Source organism: Typopeltis vanoorti, chromosome 17 (assembly GCF_054136105.1).
Source record: "Typopeltis vanoorti isolate ZY-2024b chromosome 17, IOZ_Tvanoo_1.0, whole genome shotgun sequence".
In the NCBI taxonomy this organism is placed as follows: domain Eukaryota; kingdom Metazoa; phylum Arthropoda; class Arachnida; order Uropygi; family Thelyphonidae; genus Typopeltis; species Typopeltis vanoorti.
In genome coordinates, this window is record NC_143565.1 from 46,879,808 (window position 1) to 46,902,953 (window position 23,146).

The 23,146-nt window shown below is 37.8% G+C and overlaps 1 protein-coding gene across 1 annotated transcript in view; it reads right to left on the reverse strand.

Moving 5' to 3' along the window:
• Positions 1-23,146, reverse strand: part of LOC150097366 (kanadaptin) — a 221,472-nt gene that overhangs the window by 38,485 nt on the left and 159,841 nt on the right. The window contains exon 11 of the mRNA XM_090407155.1: positions 17,712-17,967. Within this exon, the coding sequence (XP_090263281.1) occupies positions 17,712-17,967 (256 nt within the window). The remainder of the gene's footprint in view (positions 1-17,711; positions 17,968-23,146) is intronic.

A 23,146-nucleotide genomic window follows, 5' to 3' on the forward strand; every position in this document is an offset into this window, starting at 1 on the left:
AAAAAAGTCAGCTACTGGAACAAATCCTGAAACACACAACAACTCAACATCACCATAGTTCAAAATCGGTACTATAAACATTGGTGTGAATAGAAAAGAAATGGAACTAGCAGAAGAATTGGATAAGTACTAGATCGACATAACAGGGGTGACTGAAACAAAAAAAGACAAAAACTGGAGAGATCTTTCTAAGCCATAAACACAAAATGTTATATTCAGGCAATAACAATCAGGGAAAAGAAGGAGTAGCTATGGTATTCAATACCAAATACAAGGCTAATCTTCTTGAATGGCAGGCATTCTCAAGTAGAGTAATGTGGACATATATCAGAATGGGGAACTGGACAATGAGACTTATTTGTGCCTATGGTCACACAGAAGGTTCTACTAAGATAGAAGTGAGGAATTTGCTTTAGAGAAAGCAACTGACACAATGAAAAAGGAAAAGTTGGTCCTTGTTGGAGATCTAAAGAGCAGAGTAGGAAATGATTTTCAGACATACAGATATATTTTGGGAACATTATTTAAATTAAGGGGATATTAAATCTCACATTGTTTTAAAACCGAATAAGAAACTCAAAGATCGGAATCAAAGAGTTTCATGCCGAATATAGTAACTATAAAAGTATCGGCGACTACTAGCATATGCTAAAGCACGTAGTTCAAGTATGTAGTCAAAACTAGGGCAACTCGTAGCAAAGGGGGAGAAAGTTCTGATCGCTATTCTTAGTATTTCACATAATGTAAAACCCATCTCCTAGGAGATGTATGATGTTATACATTATGCTATGGTGGGAGGTCACCACCTAGATTGGTTTCAATCTTTATTGAGATCTCATCAGTGAGTAGCTAGGCCAAATATAATACTAAGGGAATAATGAAAAGAACTTACATACTCTGCTATACGAGTTGTCAAAAAGGTGCACCCATAAATTATTTAAAATCCCCCCCCCCCCCCACCCCCCCCCCCCCCCACCCCCCCCCCCCCCCACCCCCCCCCCCCCCCACCCCCCCCCCCCCCCACCCCCCCCCCCCCCCACCCCCCCCCCCCCCCACCCCCCCCCCCCCCCACCCCCCCCCCCCCCCACCCCCCCCCCCCCCCACCCCCCCCCCCCCCCACCCCCCCCCCCCCCCACCCCCCCCCCCCCCCACCCCCCCCCCCCCCCACCCCCCCCCCCCCCCACCCCCCCCCCCCCCCACCCCCCCCCCCCCCCACCCCCCCCCCCCCCCACCCCCCCCCCCCCCCACCCCCCCCCCCCCCCACCCCCCCCCCCCCCCACCCCCCCCCCCCCCCACCCCCCCCCCCCCCCACCCCCCCCCCCCCCCACCCCCCCCCCCCCCCACCCCCCCCCCCCCCCACCCCCCCCCCCCCCCACCCCCCCCCCCCCCCACCCCCCCCCCCCCCCACCCCCCCCCCCCCCCACCCCCCCCCCCCCCCACCCCCATATTGGAAGTGTATTAAAATTTATTTTAATGTATATTCTATTGTACGTTGTAATTTCCTTAAGCTATTTAGTAAGAATGTATAACCAACGTCTAAGCCTTTCCAGAAGAATTACGATAATCCACGGAGATCCCATCGCATGTAATGCCCGCCATTACGGTAAAATGAAGTTGAAGGTATCAAGACAACAGGATCGTCTCGCTTTCCTAAAACACTGCCGGGATAACCAGGTAATCCTGAACTGTGTCAAATTCAAGCATCGTTTCATTTCCCAAAAGGCTCTCCGTATTTATAACCGTGCCAGCCAAGCTTTGCTCAGGGAAGAAATCTCTGCTACTCGCCGTTATCTGAGTGACGCTAACTCAGCTATCCTGGCACTCAAGATGAGCTTTCCAGCACCTAAAACCACGAGATTTGGTCTATTTTATACGACATCTCATGCACTGCTGCAGACAAAGAATTTAAAAAAGCACAGAAAAGACACATCAAAAAATTTGAGAATTTAAAAAAGAACTTAAACTCCAAACCACAACTTCCTACCTACACGTTAGTAAACCTTTCGTCAATTAGTTTGAAACCTGAAGCACTCGATGCTCTCTCACGTGGCCACAACTTCGCTATTGCGCCCAGAAGAATACCTGCTGAAGACATTATGATACAAATTGAACGTGGGATTTGGCACCTTCCAAACAAAGTCGCCAACGATATTAAACTGAATGTAGCTTGTGTTTTGACCAAAGCAAAACCACCAAAAACCAACATGCGCAATAAGGACATTAAATCTCTGCAAGAATTAAAGAAAAACAAGGAAATAATAATCACCAAAGCAGATAAAAGGAACGCCACAGTATTGCTTAACCAAAAGGATTACACCGGTAAGCTGAATGATCTGTTGTTAGATCAGGCTACTTACCTCCCTATCGAGTACAATCCCAACTCACAAATTAGAAAACTCCACAGGCTCCTTAAGAAGGTCACTTCTTGGCCTGTAGAAGTCACTAACAAATTAAAACCGTTTAACTCCATACCACCCCCCCCCACCATATATATGGACTCCCAAAAATGCATAAAGAAAATGTGCCATTACGTCCCATAGTGGATGGCATTGATTCACCCACACACTATACTGGCACCACACCTTCACACATAAAAAACTCAGCCCACTTCAGAGCCAGAATAGAAAACCTTACACTCAAACACACTGACATAATGGTCAGTTTTGATGTCACCTCCCTATTCACAAATGTCCCACTCAAAGAATCCTTAGAGCTAATCCAAGCTAAATTTCCTCCTGATATCACAGCCCATTTCAGTTCACAATGAAATCAGGCTATTTTGCTTGGCAAGGAAAATTCTACAAACAAATAGACGGGACAGCCATGGGTTCTCTACTCTCCCCACCCTTGGCCAACTTTTATATGGAGACTTTTGAAGAGAAAACCTTAAACTTTGCCCCACAAAAACCAACCATATGGCTTCGCTATGTTGATCATGTGTTCGCTATTTGGCCACATGGCTCCGATGCACTCCTCTCCTTCCTAACACACTTAAACAACCAACACCCCAGAATCAAGTTCACCCTGGAAGATGAAAAAAACAACTGCCTTCCTTTCTTAGACACACTAGTCACCCACCAGCCTGACGGAACTTTGGTTTTCTCAGTTTATAGAAAACACACCCATACAGGCAGAAACATTCACCAACAATCCGCCCAGCCCCCCCTCACAACAATATGGAGTCATTAAGACGCACTACACAACAGGGCTAAGCTTATCTGTTCAAATGACAATGCCCTAACCACAGAACTAAACTACATTCTCAACACTTTCTTAGGCTACCTCCCACCCCCCAAAAAAATTCAACGCATATTGAAACCAATAAATGACACCCCCCCCCCCCCCTCAGGCAACAAGGGTTATTCTAAATCCATCACTATTCCCTATATCTGAGGCACACCTCAGAAAAAATTACAAGAATCCAAAACATGACTTAACTTCCTGTTACAGACTTATAAAAAATCGGCAAACCTTATCCGCTCCACTAACCCCCCCCCCCCCCCCCAAAGATCTAACAGGTGTATACCAAGTCCCTTGCAGCTGTAAATTGTCCTACTTTGGCCAAACAGGCAGGACAGCTAATATCAGAATTTCAGAACACAAGGACTACATCCGGTTTCACTAATACAGCCACTCTGGTTTTGCACACCACGCGCTGGATTCCCGCCATAGAATACGGTGGAAGAAAGCCACGATAATACACCGTAGCAAATTCAAATACGAAAGGCTATTCATGGAATCAGCCTCAGCCCTAAGAAAGAATCCAAACCTAAACAAATTTGGTTGCATGAGACTGCCCAAAATTTGGGAAACCTACATCAGAAGACCTTCAGCCCAATCGGCCAAGAATACCAACATTGCCCGCTAGGGGGCACGATCAGGACTTTTAGGAGAAAGAATAGCTTCCTGCTTTGTTCCTCATTTACTGTGTGTTGTGCTTGCATGCATGTGTCTTGTATTTAAGTTCCTGTGATAATGGCAACATGGTGTTGCTGAAATATTGGAAGTGTATTAAAATTTATTTTAATGTATATTCTATTGTACGCTGTAATTTCCTTAAGCTATTTAGTAAGAAGTAATAATAAAATTACTTCATATCTTGAATACATAGTATACCCAAGTTAAAAAACTTTCTACATACAAATATATATATATATATATCCATACATCGGTTGCTTAAGGGTCAAGGCTATATAACTGAGAGGAGACCTCCACATAGCCTTTACAGGAATGCAGAGAATGATCAGGGCTTCTGACCTAATGTCCAATCCTCACCTTCTGTTGGTGCATCCTGTACCTGGATACTGGACAAACGAGGATGGGCTGGCAATTTGGGATCTAGCAGACCAAAATGTAATCTAATTGGTTTAAACCAAAATATCAAATGATGGTACAACATAACAGAATTCCATGCCGGCTGGGGTGTCGCCCGATTAAACAAGGCCCCCATTGTTTTCGCTAGGGAACCAAGGCAAACAGAGAAAAGTCAGCTACTGGAACAAATCCTAAAACACACCTCAACTCAACATCAATAGAGTTAAAGATCAGTACTATCAACATAAGAAGCCAGAATGGCAAAGAAATGGAGCTAGCTGACGAATTAGATAAGTACCAGATAGACATAACAGGGGTGACTGAAACAAAAAAGACCAAAACTGGTGAAATCTTTCTGAGCAATAAATACAAAATGTTATATTCAGGCAATGACAATCAAGGAAAAGAAGGAGTAGCCATGGTATTCAACACAAAATAAGAGGCTAATCTTCTTGAATGGTAGTCAGTCTCAAGTAGAGTAATGTGGGCAAATATGAGAATGGGGAACTGGACAATGAGAATTATTTGTGCTTATGGTCCCACAGAAGGTTCTACTAAGGTAGAAGTGGAGGAATTTTTTGATGCTTTAGAAAAAGCAACTGACACAATGAAAAAGGAAAAGTTGGTCCTTGTTGGGGATCTAAATAGTAGAGCAGGAAATGATTGTGAGACATACAAAAATATTTTGGGAAAATTTGGAGAAAAGAGCAAAGCTAATAATAATGGCAAATACCTGTTGGATTTCTGCTCAGGATATGGACTGGTTATTACTAACACCATGTTCCAACATAAAAGTGTGCACAAATTCACATGGAGAGAAGAGGCAAGGAATAAGAAAAGTCTCATTGACTATGTTATTGTTGATAGTGATGTTTTCTCCCTGGTGCAGGACACCAGAATGCACAGGGGATTTGAAATTGGTAGCGATCACTATTTAATCTGGAGCAGGATAAAATTGAATTTCATATTGAAAAGAATAACATGTAAGAAAGTTTTAAAGCGAATAAAAGTTGAGCAGCTCTCAGATGTGAACTGTAGACTAAAATACACAAAGATTATTGAAGAAAAAATGAAAGAGTTTGAGAACAGGAACCAAACCCCGGAGATTCAGTGGCAAGCCTTGACTGATTCAGCCAGAGGCATGTGTTGAGGTTGTCTGCAAGGATAGAAAAATTAGGACTCAATGGTGGACACAGGAAGTTAAAGAGGCAGTGAAGGAAAAGAAAAAATCATATCAAAAGTTCCTGGCAAATAAGTCAGCTTCTGCTCTTAGAAAATACAGAGACAAATGTAAGAAAGCGAACACTGTGTAAAACTAGCTAAACAAAAGTCATGGGAGAATTTGGGCAAGAACATAGAAAATAAATATCAAGACAGTGGCAAAATATTCTGGAGGTTGTTGAAGAAGCTTAGAAATGGAGGAAAGAGTGCTGTAAAAGGAGTTAGAGATGATAAAGGTGACATGAAAATGGGAGAAAAAGATATCCTTGAAGTATGGAGTAATTACTTTGAAAAACTGATAAATGAAGCAAGCAGTGATGACAGCACAGTGATTAAAAACACTGACCAGGCATGCAGTCAGGAATACATATCCATACTTGAAGTAGAAAAAGCCATCAAAGGCTTGAAATGTGGAAAGGCAGCAGAAGTAGATGATATTCGACCAGAAATGCTGAAGTATGGTGGTATAAAAGTCTTGCAGTGGCTGCACTGCATAGTTCAGAAAGCTTGGACAGAGGGACGAATTCCCGATGATTGGAGTAAAGCTCTAATAGTGCCCATATATAAAAAGGGAAATAAAACTGAATGTGAGAATTACAGAGGTATTTCCCTACTGGGTGTTCCTGGCAAGATCTATGCAAGTATACTCGAGAAACGATTGAGAAGAATTGTGGAAGAAAAACTCGGTGAAGAACAAGCTGGATTCAGGCCAAATAGAGGCTGGCAGGATCAGATCTTCACTTTACGAAAGATAGCTGAAAAATCATGCATTATAACAAAGATCTGTATTTAAGTTTTGTCGATCTGGAAAAGGCGTATGACAAGGTGCCAAGAGAGAGAGAAGCTATTCAATATGCTACAGTTATATGGTGTCAATGGGGCATTATATCAAGCAATACTTAGTCTGTATTTGAGTTATAAGTCAGCAGTTAGAATTGAAAAAAGTACAGGAAGATGGTTTAATGTTAAATCTGGTGTGAGACAAGGATGTACATTATCCCTTCTGTTATTCATTATCTATATGGATCACATTATGAAAGAAAGTGGTATTAAACATGATATCAGAATTAGGTTAATGTCAGCTCTTTGCTTTATGCGGACGATGTTATACTTCTAAATAAATCCACTACAAGATTCTCTGACTAAATTGAATAACTGTTGTAATGGATATGGTATGAAGGTCAGCATTACAAAGACAAAGACAATGAAAATAGGTAGAACTGTTGAAAATGTCAACTGTGTGTGAATGTCGAATCTGTGGAACACGTAAAACATTTCAGCTACTTAGGCACGATTTTTACTGAAACTGGTAAATTAAATATAGAAATAGACAACAGAATCAGCAATGCTGGTATGGTAGGAAGTCAACTGAATAAATTCATATGGAATAAGAGAGAAATTAGTCGGAACACTAAATTAGCTGTATACAAGACAGTGTTCAAACCAGTTTTAACTTATGGATTTGAGAGCTAGGTCAGAAGTAAAACACTTGACCAAAGACTAGAGACCGCAGATATGAGAGTCCTGAGAGAGAGAGATTAGAGACATGAACAGATGTCATGATTGGCAATATCATATTAAAAACTAGAATATTAGGAAAGAACTTGACATTGTCAGCATTCAGGAATGCCTTAGCAGAGCTAATCTCAGGTGATATGATCACTTAAACAGAATGGGCGAGGAAAGATTAGCAAAAAAGTGTTCTCTGCCAGGTTGGCAGGAAAAAGACCCACAGGAAGACCAAGATATAGATGGATTGATATGGTACAAAGTGCCTTAGACAATAGAAATATAAATTCTGATAATGTTAGAGTCATGAGAAGTAACAGACTGATTTGGAGGAAAATTGTAGATAGGAAGTTAGTAATGATGTAAATTTTTGATGTAGTACTATCATATCCTGTACACCCCTTGAGGGTACATGTCAGGAATTTGATGATGATATATATATATATAAAATCAGTTAACACATTTTATTCCCTTATAGGGAGAAGGTGAGGTCTTTTAGCCCTACTTCCCTATCTCGCTTTTGGACACTGAGTGGGCAGTTCAATCTCCACCAGTAGTCAATCAGAGATAGCTGGCCCATGACTATCACTAATTATTATATAAGCAGCAACCAATGAAGAGACAGTCAAACAAGAGCTGCCATCTCTTGGTATATAATCCATAAGGATACGTTACGCTCTGAAATAAAATGGGTTCTACAGTTAAATTTCTTGAGTTTATGGGATGAAAAGGTGAGTTTCCAGAAGAAGAAGACGACGAAAAAAAATCCACTTGCCAGTGCCAGTGATTGAATAACTTGGGAACTGGTCAAAGAAAGGCTCTATCTCTGGCGACCTACTGCAGAGGATGCAAGTGCCACTTCCACTGAACTAGTATATATATTATTCTTACTATTATTTCGAATCAGTTTTGCCAATGAAAATGGATTATAAAGTGAGGAAAAATATTAAAAATTTTCATTATGCATTTTTGAATTTAGGACTTACTACATTGCACTGTACCTGTTTATATATAAAATAACTGTTTATACAATAAATAGTTTTTTTACTAATCAGAGTTGAATTTTTGACCATTGTTTTCATAGTTTTTTTTCGCAATTAATTTCTATTGGTTTCATGAGAACTATCATGATGTCTGAGAAAAATGTACATGATTCAAGAAATTCCATATATGGTATTAGTTCTATGAAAATCTGATGAATGCATCGGAAGGCCTTGTTTTATGTTTTCTTCATTAACATTTCAAAATCAACATTTCATAAACAACAAAACAAAGGGAAAAAACCGTTAATTTCATAAATTAATGTATTTTCATAATACATTAATTTCATAAAGGCAGCTTGTGGGTGGTGTTTTAAGCAGTCTTTTGTTTTATATTCTGTGGATTGTAAGTAGATATTACAAAACGGTTTGATTATGTTTTTGGTCCACTTTGAACCAATTGTAAGGACTGCTAAAAAAGTAAAAGTTTTACTAATATTAGCATTTAAACAATAAATTAAAAATGCCATCTAAAGGTAGCAGTAAAAAAAGCAAAAAATCACTTACCATTGATGGAAAAAAATGGCAGTGATTTGACACATTGAATCAGGTGAGCAACATTCTGCTATGCATCATTGTCATCATCATTTTCCTGATATGTATCCTCAAGGGGTGTTTCAGATTACTATGACAGCACCACATGGTTAAGTTTACATTATTATTAATTTCCTATCAACAACTTTCCTCCAATGCAATCTATCACTTAGCATTCTAATAACTCAATGAGCACTCTAATATTGTCATATCTAACATTCTGTACTTCTAAGGCACTTGACTGAATCAATACACATAGATCTTGGTCTTCCTCTGGGTCTCTTTCCTCCCATCTTGCCATCAAACACCTGTTTTGTTAACCTTTTTTCATCCATTTTATTTAAGTGGCCATACCACCATACATTAGCTCTGCTGACACATTCTCGAATACTAACAATGTCAAGTTCCTTTCTAATATTTTCATTTTTAATATAATTCTGCCATTGATTTCATCAGTTCACTCCTCTAATTTTTCTTGGAACTCTTTGATCAAGTGCTTTATTTCTAATCCAACTCTCAGATCTATAAATTAAAATTGGTTTGAACACTGTCTTGTATACTATTAGTTTGGTAATTTGACTAATTTCTCTCTTATTCCATATAAATTTATTCAGCTGTCTACCCACCATACCAGCTTTGTTTATTCTGTTGTCTATCTACAGATTTAACCTGCCATCGTCACTAAAAACTGTGCATAAATACCTTAATATTTAAATACCTTAAATATTTTACTTGTTCTATAGGATCTCCATTCAGAATGCAGCTGAAGTTTTCTATGCTCCTACCTATTTCCATAGTTTTGGTCTTTTTATTGCTGATTTTCATGCCAAATTTGTTACAGCTGTTATTCAATTTAGTTAATGAATCCTGGAGACTTGCATTAGATGTGTTTAGGACAGGGATGCACAAACCTGTTAAGGCCGAGGGCAGCATAGTTTCACTGTTACTTATGGGAGGACTGCCAAAAAACTTGAAAGTTATCTACCATATATTATTTATTTTATTTATACCTATCATAATTGTTACAAAAAAGGTAATAAAAAGTAAGTGAATTTAATTTGATGCGTGACATTGCATTGATTTGACAATTGTTTTGATATTTGGTTCGAGTTTTGTAGTAGCCAACCGCAAAATTGATTCTAAATTTTCATCAGTCAAGCGGTTCTTATTTTTCGATTTGTTAATGTTCACAAATATATGTTGAGCCAAAGAGGCTTGCACATTTTAATGCATTATCTAGCAACCATTTATAATTGTTTTTATCGAAACAACGATAGAAGTTTAATAAATTCCTTCGTTAAATTTATTTCGCAGGCTCTCATCGTTCTGAATGTCGATGAGTTCAAGCTGTGCTGATTCAGGTGCATTTTTGGGCAAAATTGCAAAAGGATTGCTAAATAAATCTAGCAACGGTTTCACTTTTTTAAAATTAGAAAACCGATCCTTGAAGGCTGATATCAAGTTATCAATCTTTTCAACATACACAGTTTTGAAGTTGACATTGAACTTTTCAGAAACTTTCTTATAATTAAGAAAATGGATGTAATTCCCTGACTTCAGTTGGATTTGAAATAGATTTAACTTGCATTAAAAAGACAAAATGTGGCTGTAAAGTTGAGTAACCAATTGATCTTTGTCCTGAAGTCGCATATTTAACGTATTTAAATTATTAGTAATGTCAACAGGCTAAGTCACATAACCAATCCGGATTTTTTATGTCAGGGACGTTTTTGTTTTTTTCAGTCATGAAGATTTCAATTTCATCAATTAAATTTAGGAACCGCTCCAATGTTTGTCCACGACTTAGCCACCTCACTTCTGTGTAAAAAATTAAGTCATCATATTCACTTTCAATATCTTCAAGAAACTTTTTAAATTGTCGGTGATTAAGGACAGGGGATTTTATAAAATTAATCGTTGAAATCACAACTTTCATGACATGTTCAAATCAAAGTTTCTTAGGGCACAAGCTCTCCTGGTGGATTATACAGTAGAATTGTATCAACTCATCGTCATGCCGTCCCAAACGCTGTTTCAATAATGTTACTAATCCAGAATTAGCTCCTATCATGGAAGGAGCTCCGTCAGTCGCGATACCTGATAATTTTGTCAGATCTAAATCAATTTTGGAACACTGTTCCAAAAGCCCAGTGAACATGTCATTACCTTTCATTTGATCTGACAATGAACTCATTCCAGTGAGATCCTCACTTACCTCAAACTCTTGCGTTATTCCATGTGCAAATATTAACAACTGGGCTGTGGAAGTAATGTCAGTTGATTCATCACTAGCTAATGAAAAATAGGCAAATTTCTTCGAATAAGATGTTAATTCCTTTACATTTTCTGACATTGCAGTAATTCTTCTTTGCACAGTCATCCTGTTTAACTGAATTTTCTCAACATCTTTGGCTGATTCAGGACAAATTTTTTTAGCAGCTATCTCAAGGCAATCTTTAACGAAATCTCCATCTGTAAATGGTTGGCACCTTTTTGCTATAAGGCGAGATATTTCTTGAATAGGTTTTGTAAACATCACTTGCTAACCTGTCAATTCTCGTTTCAAAAATGAAATCTTTTGTTTACGTAGCTCTTCGGGTAGATTTGAAAATGTAGAATGCAGACTTTCATAGTGTCTCCTTATATTGTATTCTTTTGGTATGGCTACAGCACTTTTGCAAATCAAGCACACGATATTATTAAACGACTGCACAAAACCATATTTTTCAGTCCAGCTATCCTGAAACTGCTGTTTTTCATCCTGTAGTTTGCGTTTCCTACTTGGTCCTGCTTTATCCATTGTAGAATTTATTTTTTACCATTTCCTAGGGGTGATAATTAATTGTAGCAACCACACCTACGAAAACAAAATACTCATACGACAAATAGACTAATTATAAAATTCGTTAACAGTATTACTAACCGATTATCGTAAGTAGACAGGCAATCGTGACGTCACAGCTACTTTGCTTTGCGCATGTATCATTTTTAAAAATTACCTATAGTGTAACTTGTTAAAGTTAAAATAATACACGGTGAGGCGGGCCGCATGCGGCCCATGGTCTGTGCATCCCTAGTTTAGGAGTACAACATCATCTCCATAAAGCAAAGAGCTAAGTTTGACATCTGCAATTCTAATATCAGGCCTGATGTCACTTTCTTTCGTAATGTGATCCATAATAGATGATGAATAAGAGTGGAGATAATGTGCATCATTGTCTTACCCCTGATTTTACATGAAACCATCTTCCTGTATTTCCTTCAACTCTAACTGCTGACTGATAACTTAAATATATACTATGTATTGCTCTCTATAATGTTCCATTCACCCCATATAATTGTAGTGTTCTGAGAAGCTTTTCTCTGGGCACCTTGTCATGTTACCACAATTTCTCAACTATTTGTCTTAAAGTGAAAATTTGATCTTGACAACCTCTATTTGGCCTGAACACAGCTTGTTCTTCTCCAAGTTTCTCTTCCACAATCTTTCTCAACCTCTTTTCAAGTATGCTTGCATAAATCTTACCTGGAATACTTAATAGAAAAAATTCTTCCGTAATTCTAATGCTCACATTCAGTTTTATTCCCTTTTTTTTATAGATGTGTACTATGAGAGCTCTACTGTAATAATCGGGAATTTGACCTTTTGACAAAGCCTTCTGAATTATGCAGTGTAGCCACTGCAAAACTTCATACTTAAGCATTTCTGGTCGAATATCATCTACTCCAGCTGCCTTTCCACATTTCAAGTTTTTCACAGATTTTTTTACATCTAGTATTGATATGTACTCCTCTTTGCATTCTCTTGAAAATTTTTTAGTATGATTCTGTCACTGCTTGGTTCATTTAACAGTCTTTCAAAGTAATCACTCCAGACATACAGGATAGCCTTGTCTTCATCTTTCATGTCACCTTTATCATCTTTGATTCCTTTTACAGTGCTCCTTCCTCCATTTCTAAGTTTCTTCAATAGCCTCCAGAACATTTTGCTACCTTCCTGATCATTCTATATTCTTACACACAGCTTAACTCTTCTACATTTTTCTCTGTATTCTTTTAGTCTATTTGCCAACTTATTTGCTAGGAACTTTTGGTATGGTTTCTTCTTTTCCAGGACTACTTCTTTAACTTCTTGTGCCCACCACGGTGTTCGGTGTTTGCTTTTTTCTATCCTTGCTGACAACTTCACCACATATCTCCTAGCTAAATCAATTAATGTCCTCTTCAGAGTTTGCCACTGAGACTCCAAGGTTCTTGTTTTCGATTTGTTTCATTTTTTTTTCTTCAATAATGTATAGTCGAATCTACAATTTACTTGCAAAAGCAGGTCAATTTTAATTCTTTTTAAAACTTTTTTACATACTGTTCTTTTCAATGTGATATACATTTTTATCCTGCTTAGTACTTAGTAATGGTCACCTTTAATTTCAAATCCTCTGTACATTCTTGTATCCTGAACAAGCATGAAGATATCGCTATCAACAATGATGTAGTGAATGAAGCTTTTCTTATTTCTTGTGTCTTCTTTCCATGTGAACTTGTGCACATCTTTATGTTGATACATGGTGTTAGTAATGACTACTCTGTATCCTGAGCAGAAGTCCAGTAAATACTTACCATTATTATTAGCTTTGCTCTTTTTTCAAAATTTTCCCAAAATGTTCCTATATGCCTGGTGGGATTCACTTCCTACTCTGCTGTTCAGATCTCCAACAAGGACCACTTTTTTCATTTTCTTTATGTCTGCTGCCTGTTCTAATGACAAAAAATTCCTCCACTTCTTCTTCTTTCAAAGAACCTTCTGTGGGACCATAGACAAAAATAAGTTTCATTGCCCACGTCTCCATTTTGAAGTTTGCCCATATAACTCTTCTTGAAACTGCCTTCCAATCAAATTTATCTTCATGTTTGGTGTTGAATGCTATTGCTACCCAGTTCTGCTGATGCTGGGTTTATTCATCTTCTTCTTGATGTTCAGTTGGAACTTTTTCCAGTAGCTGACTTTTTACTGTTTGTCCTGGTTCTTCCCTGATGAAAACAGCAAGGGCCTTTAACCATGTTATGCCCCAGCCAGCCAGCATGACATCACGTGTTGTAACATCATAAGTATTTGTGATTTAAGCCAATCTATCTATATCTATATGTTCAATGGACATCCACAGATGCCATATGGTCACTCCGATGCTCAGTAATGTGCCACACTAGGCCTCGCCATGTAGTCCTATTGTTTCCTTTTCTGGAGACTTCAACTCTCTTAAGATTATCTGCTCCACACACACACACACACACCATCCATCCATCTCATTGATGGTCTACCCCTTCCTCTTTTCCCAAGAACTTTACCTTCTATTACTGTTCTGAGAAGTCCTCCTTCCATCCTTTCAATGTGTCCAAAATATTTTAACTTTCTTTTGTCAATATCCTGAAGGAGCCTTAAAGTTCTACTGATTTTTTCTAACACCCATTCATTTGTACGCCTTTCAGTATATGATATCCTCAACAGCCATCTGTAGCACCACATTTCAAAAGCAGATATCCTTTTCTTATCTGACTTCTTTAGGTTCCAAGTCTCAGATCCACAAGTCGCTGTTGGAAAAACGACTGCATCCAAAATCCTCAACTTTGTTCCCATGGAGATAGATCCATCCTTCCAGATTTTAGATAAATCTCTGACAGTTGTTTTAGCCACCCCACCCCACCTTCTACTGAACAGCAATTCTTCACATTAATAATAGATCCCAGGTACTCAAACTTGCTGACTTCCTCAATTCTTTTTCCATTAAGGTCAACTTGTTTCTCAAGAGCTTCCCTATTTGTATTTCCTTTGAGAACCATAATCTTTGTCTTGCTAGGATTTAGTTGAAGCCAATATAGAGTACAATTTGGTCGGCTAAGTCCCAAATTGCCAGCCAGCCCATCCTCGTTTGCTCGGTACCTAGTAGATACCTACTAACAGGGTGCACCATATGAAGGGGAGGATTGGACATTAGGTTAGAAGCTCCAGTCTGTTCTCCACATTTCTGAAAGGCAATGTGGAGGTCTCCTCCCAGTTATTTGGCTTGGACCCTTAAGCGACCTCATTCTGATATGCATTGAAGTTAACAATTTTTACAGTTTGAAAAACAGTAACTAATGCAGATAAGATGACGTGTTTACATGTAGGAATTGTTAATGCAAAAGTGTCAAGAACATCTTTTTCAAGGGGCAAAGTAATGTTTTATATAAATAAATATTTATGTAAAATAGTTATACAATAACCATAATTCTTTATAAATATTGTAAAATGATTAACTTGTATAGATCAGTTTTTGTACTGAAGGACCAGATCTCATTTAAATACATTATAATTTTATTTCAATTTACGAACGATTCACTTTATGTACAGTGGGCTAGAACTTAATTCCTTTGTAAAATGAAGCTTTACTGTATCAAAATGATAGCACATCAATCTGAATTTTGGCTTATGAACTCCAGACATAATCCTGTTTTGCTTAATTTTGCTACTACAAAATGGTGCTAATTGAAACCAAAACTGAAAGATTTGACAAATTTCAACAGATCCAAAACAGAAAATTTCATTTAATGAAATTTTGCTGTTTTTTCACCTGCACAACTTCTGGTAAAGTATAAATTTCAAAGCAACCCTACTTAGAATATTGTTCTCATGTATGAGATCATGCACTGTAAACCTCTCTAAAAATGCTTGATGTTACTCAGAAGAGGAAAACCCAGTTAACTGGTGACCCTTCTCTTATGAAGTGACTTGTCATCATTCTCTCTCATAGATGTTCAGCATCTGCCTTATGTCTATTCTACAGGCATTTTCATAAGTGTTGTTATGGCTACTAATACATCTGCACTTTTCCCACAAGGGCATATAAACACACAAGTAACTGCTGTCAATGCCTGTTCACTAACCAGCCCCAAACATACTGAACTAACTTCTTGTCAGTTCAGTTTGTTTGCAGTCCATTTTGCCTAACTGCAGGTTGCAGTTAGGCAAAATGTATAGATCAGTTTTTGTAAATTAAAATTTATTTAAAAAACATAACAGGTTCTTTCTTTCTTCTTAAAACCAGTTGCTTAAATAGGTCGCTGCTATGATACATGTTTTGAAGCTTCTGGTGTGTGTGTATGTGTGTGAGGAAGAGGGGTGATATTAAAAAAAATAATAATAAATTCATTATTACAACACGTGAACCTCAAGGCATTTTTGGCATGCAATACCACACACACATAATTTTGTTTTTGTCAAATTTTGCTTACTAAAATACAGTAAATAAAACCTAGATTGAGATTATTTGGCAAAATAATTCAAAAAGTGTAATAATTCCACTGATCAAATGGAATTTAATCAAATATTATCTAAAATACCAAATTTAATTAAATTCCATTTGATCAGTGGAATTATTACAGTTTTTGAATTATTTTTTCAATAAAAATGATAACTGAAATTGAAACTGAATAGCTAGGTAGGCACATTCTGGTGTATACCTTAAATAATAAAGAGAAGCAAAAATTTGAGATAGATGCTGAAACAATTTTTTAAGGCTTCCATATATAAGCAATTTCAATAAAATTTATTGAGACATTCTTCTTCTTCCTATAGTTTATGGGCACATATCAGGAAATATTCCAATCAGTCCTTGATTGACACTTAGCTCTGTAAGCATAGCACCTGTCCAATTTTTTAAATTGTCCATCTAGTTTATTCTAGGTATGCCCTTTTTTCAGTTCTGGGAATAAGTCCTTCAAAAACTTGCACTTGGAGGCCATTAAATCTGCTGATATGAATAAGCTAGATGAGTTGTCTCCTTCAAATCATTGTTATGATGTTATCCTTATATCTTTGATGAATCTTTATTATTTCTAAAACCAGTGAAAGAACTGATTCTTTGTCTTACTTTAAAATTTGTGATATGATCAGTGTATGGTATCTTTATGAGTCGTCTATAATTGTCTATTGAGACACAGTCCAAGAATAATTGTATGGATGAACAAAATGAATGTAACAGTTTCTTATGCATTTTGTGAAACCACCTCAAAAAGATGATGGTACACTACTAAATATACTAAAATACAATACTTAGATGTTAATTTAAGGCTTATGCAATCTGATGCACACAACTCTCCTTACAGTTGAATGACCAGTCAGAAAAGTTAACTGGGTACCCTACAAAACAAAGAATTAAGTATACACAAATTACCTGGCATTGCTCTACTGCACATCTTGAAGGGTCACAATTTAGTTGTGTGCAAGACACAACTAAGTTCTCCCACTTATGGCTATATTTAGACTACTATGCTCAAATACGGTCACCTGGGTTTTCTATCGAGATGGAAAGAGAAAGTCAAAAAGATTCAGAGTTGCTTGGTCTATGAAATTGTGTATGTGGATTTGTGTAGGAGAAAGTGAAGAAATGTGTTCTTCAAAGCATGAAAAATAGAAGTATAAATACTACTAAGATTATGCAGTTGATTTGGTGGATGGAGAACTCAGGGTCATAATCAGAAATTGAGGTTTAGGTTCATCTTATGGCATGTGGTGTGTGGAATGGTTGAGCCCACATAACAATAATAATAATAAATAAACTTAACTGTTGCTGGGCCTGATGTACCAGCTCTTCGACCAACAGGCTGCAGGTCTGAATCCCTGAATGGTATGGATATTTGAAATTACTTTAGGTGGAAGATGAATTTCATCACCTGGTGTGAGACCAGCATCCTACTTATTGGAAGCCTGAAGTGGCTTAAAAAGATTCCATATTTGGTCTCTAGAGCAAGGTTTCTGGACTATGTGAAAATTAATTTAAAAAATACAAAAAATAAATAAAAGAATACAAAATGATTTTAAAAATTCTTTAGCCTGCCCATGCTACTGATGTACTATATAGGTTTACAACTTTTCAAGGATTGGAAAAAAAAGTGACACTTTCAGCAATGCACTGTAGAAAGAATACTAACTAAATATATCACCCCCCCCATCTCTCTCTCTTTCTATCCAACATCAACAAAAAACAGTATGCTAACTAGTTATATTAAATAAGATTTATCTTTAAAATTGCTAGAAATACTGATATGAATAATACACACCTTTTACAGATTTCTGCTGCAATGGGAAATGCTTAGCACTATCTGTACTTGTGCGAATAGTAGTCAGATTAATAGGATTCTGCGTATTTTCAGATTCTCTATTTTTGGCATTCATTTTGGTAGGGCTTCTTGACTTTTGGATACAGCTATCAGTTTGTTTTTCTTCTTCAACTTCTTCATCCTCCTCTTCTTCCTCTATCTCTTCATCATCTCTTCTAATACTGCTGGAACTACTTACTTTTGGCAATGCTTCTGTCTATAGTGAAAAAATGCAAATTAAAATATACCAATCTGCAAAAAATATACTTTTAGTGAATACGCACACACACATACATATAGGTGTCCAAAAGCTAAAGATGAACTACATTTTTACCTGTATATGAAAAATATACATATATAGGAGTAAGAGCCAACTGACTCATCACCAACAAGGATGAACTAGCCAAGGAACCTCAACATTTAAGAAACACATTTCTTCAAAATAGCTATAGTGAGCACACCATCTCCAGACTGTTGGAAGTTTTTCTGCTTGGTTACAATATAAATTAAAGATGCCAAGAAATTATATTCTGGTTTAATCCTTTATCCAAGCGTGAGCAAACAGAGTTTGCACCTGAAGTAACTTCAGGACTGGGCAACTATAGATGCTATAGTATATAAAAGCTAATGACTTCGCATCATTTGACTTAGTGTCCCATAATGCTGATATATTTATGCACATAAGAATGTCAGCAAAGTCTATTACGCAAAGCACATATACTTATGTACATGTATAATGCTATGCATTATGGGAAGGGTCACTACCCAGATTGGCTTCGACCTTCATTGAGATCTCATCAGTGGGAGCCAGACCCAGAAGTGATACTAAGGTTGAAGTAATGCAGAAGCCATATTTCCACATACAAGTAGCCAAAAGGTGTCACAACTTATTACTAAAATACTCTGGATTAGAGATAGATATCGAAGGTTTTTTCCTAAGGCAAAGTAATGTGAAGTCATTAGCCTCTATATAAAAGTTGTCCAGTCCTGAAGTTACTTCCGGTGCAAACTTTGTTTGCTTACACTTGGATAAAGGATTAACCACCTTACCGGCCATTATGGATCAAATACGCATCTCATATGCTTCGTATCCATCATATATTTCAATGTAATGTCAATGGTATTACAATTTTAATATGCACTTTGCATCCGTGGTAACTTGGATGTATATATACGCCCTGACCGGTAGCATGGTTAAATCGAGGACATAATTCCTCGGCATCTTTAATTTCTGCCTTATAAACTTTAATCATCTATATATATATATATCTATATATATATATATATATATATCACAGGAACTTAAATACCAAGAAATTTTATACTTGGTTTTAATCCTTTTCCCAAGGAAGCAAAACAAAGTTTTGTGTGTGAAATATATTCGCTTCTCGTGGAAAGGCTTAGACGTTCATTATACATTCTTACTAAATAGCTTAAGGAAATTACAACTTACAATAGAATATACATTAAAATAAATTTTAATACACTTCCAATATTTCGGCAACGTCATGTTGCCATTATCACAGGAACTTAAATACAAGACACGTGCACGCAAGCACAACAACACAGTAAATGAGGAACAAAGCAGGAAGCTATTCTTTCTCCTAAAAAGTGGTGGTGGTGCCCCCCTAACGGGCAATGTTAGTATTCTTGGCCGATTGGGCTGAAGGTCTTCTGATGTAGGTTTCCCAAATTTGGGGCAGTCTCATGCAACCAAATTTGTTGAGGTTTGAATTGTTTCTTAGGGCTGAGGCTGATTCCATGAATAGCCTTTCCTATTTGAATTTACTATGGTGTATTATCGTGGCTTTCTTCCACGTTATTCTATGGCGGGCATCCAATGCATGGTGTGCAAGACCAGAGTGGCTGTATTGGTAAAACCCGATGTAGTCCTTGTGTTCTGAAATTCTGATATTAGCTGTCCTGCCTGTTTGGCCAAAGTAGGACAGCTTACAGCTGGAAGGGACTTGGTATACACCAGGTAGGTCTAAGGGGGGTAGTTGGTCTTTAGTGGAGCAGATAAGGGATGCTAATTTTTTATAAGGTCTGTAACAAGGAGTTAAGTCATGTTTTTTTAGGATTTTTGTAATTTTTTCCAAGGTGCCTCAGATATAGCGAATGGTGATGGATTTAGAGTAATCCTTGTTGTGAAGAGGGGGGGGGGGTATGGTTTATTGATTTCAATATTTTTTGGATTTGGGGGGGGGGGGGGGGAGTGTAGCCATTGCTAAGAAAGTGTTGAGAATGTGGTTTAGTTCTGTAGTTAGGGCACTGTCATTTGAACAGATAAGTTTAGCCTTGTTGTGTAGTGTCTTAATGACTCCATATTGTTGTGTGTGTGTGTGTGTGTGTGTGGTGGTGGGAGGGGATTGTTGGTGAATGTATCTGCCTGTATGGGTGGGTTTTCTATAAACTGAGAAAACCAAGGTTCCATCAGGCTGGCGGGTGACTAGCGCGTCTAAGAAAGGAAGGCAGTTGTTTTTTTTCCTTCTCCAAAGTGAACTTGATTCTGGGGAGTTGGTTGTTTAAGTGTGTTAGGAAGGAGAGGAGTGCATCGGAGCCATGTGGCCAAATAGCGAACACATCATCAACATAGCGAAGCCATATGGTTGGTTTTTGTGTGTCAGAGTTTAAGGCTTTCTCTTCAAAAGTCTCCAAAACCTTACAATCAAACACTCAGTGTGTTTGAGTGTAAGGTTTTCTATGCTAACTTTGAAGTGGGCTGAGTTTTTTATGTGTGAAGGTGTGTTGCCAGTATAGTGTGAGAGGGCTTTGGCCAAATGTTTAGCTAGTTTGTATGTGGGGGAACCAATGCCATCCACCATTAGATGTAACGGCACATTTTCTTCATGTATTTTTGGGAGTCCATATATACGGGGGGGGGGGGGTATGGAGTTAAATGGTTTTAATTTGTTAGTGACTTCTACAGGCCAAGATATTTGGCCAAAGCCATCACACCTTCACACATAAAAAACTCAGCCCACTTCAAAGTCAGCACAGAAAACCTTACACTCAAACACACTGACATAATGGTCAATTTTGATGTCTCCTCCCTATTCACAAATGTCCCACTCAAAAAATCCTTAGAGCTAATCCAAGCTAAATTTCCTCCCGATATCACATCCCTATTTCAGTTCACAATGAACTCAGGCTATTTTGTATGGCAAGGAAAATTCTACAAATAAATAGAGTGGACAGCCATGTGTTCACCACTTTCCCCACCATTGGCCAACTTCTTTATGGCTTTTTATGGAGACTTTTGAAGAGAAAGCCTTAAACTCTGCCCCACAAAAACCAACCATATGGCTTCGCTATGTTGACGATGTGTTCACTATTTGGCCACATGGCTCCGATGCACTCCTCTCCTTCCTAACACACTTAAACAACCAACACCCCAGAATCAAGTTCACCTGGAAGATGAAAAAAAACAACTGCCTTCCTTTCTTAGACACACTAGTCACCCACCAGCCTGACGGAACTTTGGTTTTCTCAGTTTATAGAAAACCCACCCATACAGGCAGATACATTCACCAACAATCCCCCCCTCACAACAATATGGAGTCATTAAGACACTATACAACAGGGCTAAACTTATCTGTTCAAATGACAATGCCCTAACCACAGAACTAAACCACATTCTCAACACTTTCTTAGCCAATGGCTACCCCACCCCAAAAAATATTGAAATCAATAAACAATAACCCCCCCTCCTCCCCTTCACAACAAGGATTACTCTAAATCCATCACCATTTCCTATATCCGAGGCACCTCGGAAAAAATTACAAAAATTCTAAAAAAACATGACTTAACTTCCTGTTACAGACCTTATAAAAAATTGGCATCCCTTAACTGCTCCACTACAACTCCCCCCCCAGACCTACCTGGTGTATACCAAGTCCCTTGCAGCTGTAAGCTGTCCTACTTTGGCCAAACAGGCAGGACAGCTAATTTCAGAACACAAGGACTACATCTGGTTTCACCAATACAGCCACTTTGGTTTTGCAGACCATGCATTGGATACCCGCCATAGAATACGGTGGAAGAAAGCCACGATAATACACCGTAGTAAATTCAAATACGAAAGGCTATTCATGGAATCAGCCTCAGCCCTAAGAAACAATCCAAACCTCAACAAATTTGGTTGCATGAGACTGCCCAAAATTTGGGAAACCTACATCAGAAGACCTTCAGCCCAATCGGCGAAGAATACCAACATTGCCCGCTAGGGGGCACCACCAGGACTTTTAGGAGAAAGAATAGCTTTCTGCTTCGTTCCTCATTTACTGTGTTGTTGTGCTTGCATGCATGTGTCTTGTATTTAAGTTACTGTGATAATGGCAATGTGACGTTGCCGAAATATTGGAAGTGTATTAAAACTTATTTTAATGTATATTCTATTGTATGTTGTAATTTCCTTAAGCTATTTAGTAAGAAATATATTTACGCCTGAGCTCTTTGTAAATAGATTCTAATGACTTCATATCACTTGTCTCAGTATGTATCCCATAATGCAAAGCACATCCTCTTTTGGATATGTATAATGCAATGCATAATAGGAAGGGGCACTACCGACCAGTTTCAACCTTTATTGAGGTCTCATCAATGGGAGCCCCAGGAAGATACCAAGGTTGAAGTAATGCAGAGGTCACATATATCTCATATACAGGTAGACAAATGGTGCTTGACCTTATTAATAAAAATCTCTGGATGAGTGAAAGATTTTTACCTTGGGTTTATTAGATGTTAAAGATACCAAGAAATTTTATACTCGGTTTTAATACTTTAATCCATAATACAAAGCACACACCCTCTTTCAGATATCCATAATCAGAAGGGTCACTAACCAGACCGGTTTCGATCTTTATTGAAGTCTCATCAGTGGGAGCCAGACCTGGGAGAGATACCAAGGTTGAAGCAATGCAGAAGTCATATATATATATATATATATATATACATATATATATATCGCATATATATGATGTCTCATATTAATGGCAACTATTTTGTTGGATTTCAAACCAGCATCTTCAGAGCAAAACATGTTACAGTTTACATGCAATAATGAGTAAGTGAAACAATTCAAATTGCAATGACCACAAGATCTAAGGAATTTTTATCCTGCTCCTTACATATACGAGTAGTCAAGCAGACTCGAAAACCCTTAATTCTTAGACAAAGCATATAGAACCTAGAGAAAGAAATGCAGTTTAATATAGGCATCTCTTATATTATAAAGAATAGATGGTCAACACCGAGCGGCTTGAAACGATGAATCCCCTAACAGGTTTTTCTCAAGGTGTAGGACTCTAACAACTGAGATATACATATGTTTAGCCACATTGGAATAAATGTTATTGATATTAGAGATGTTTTTTCTTTTTCCATATTTTCCATAT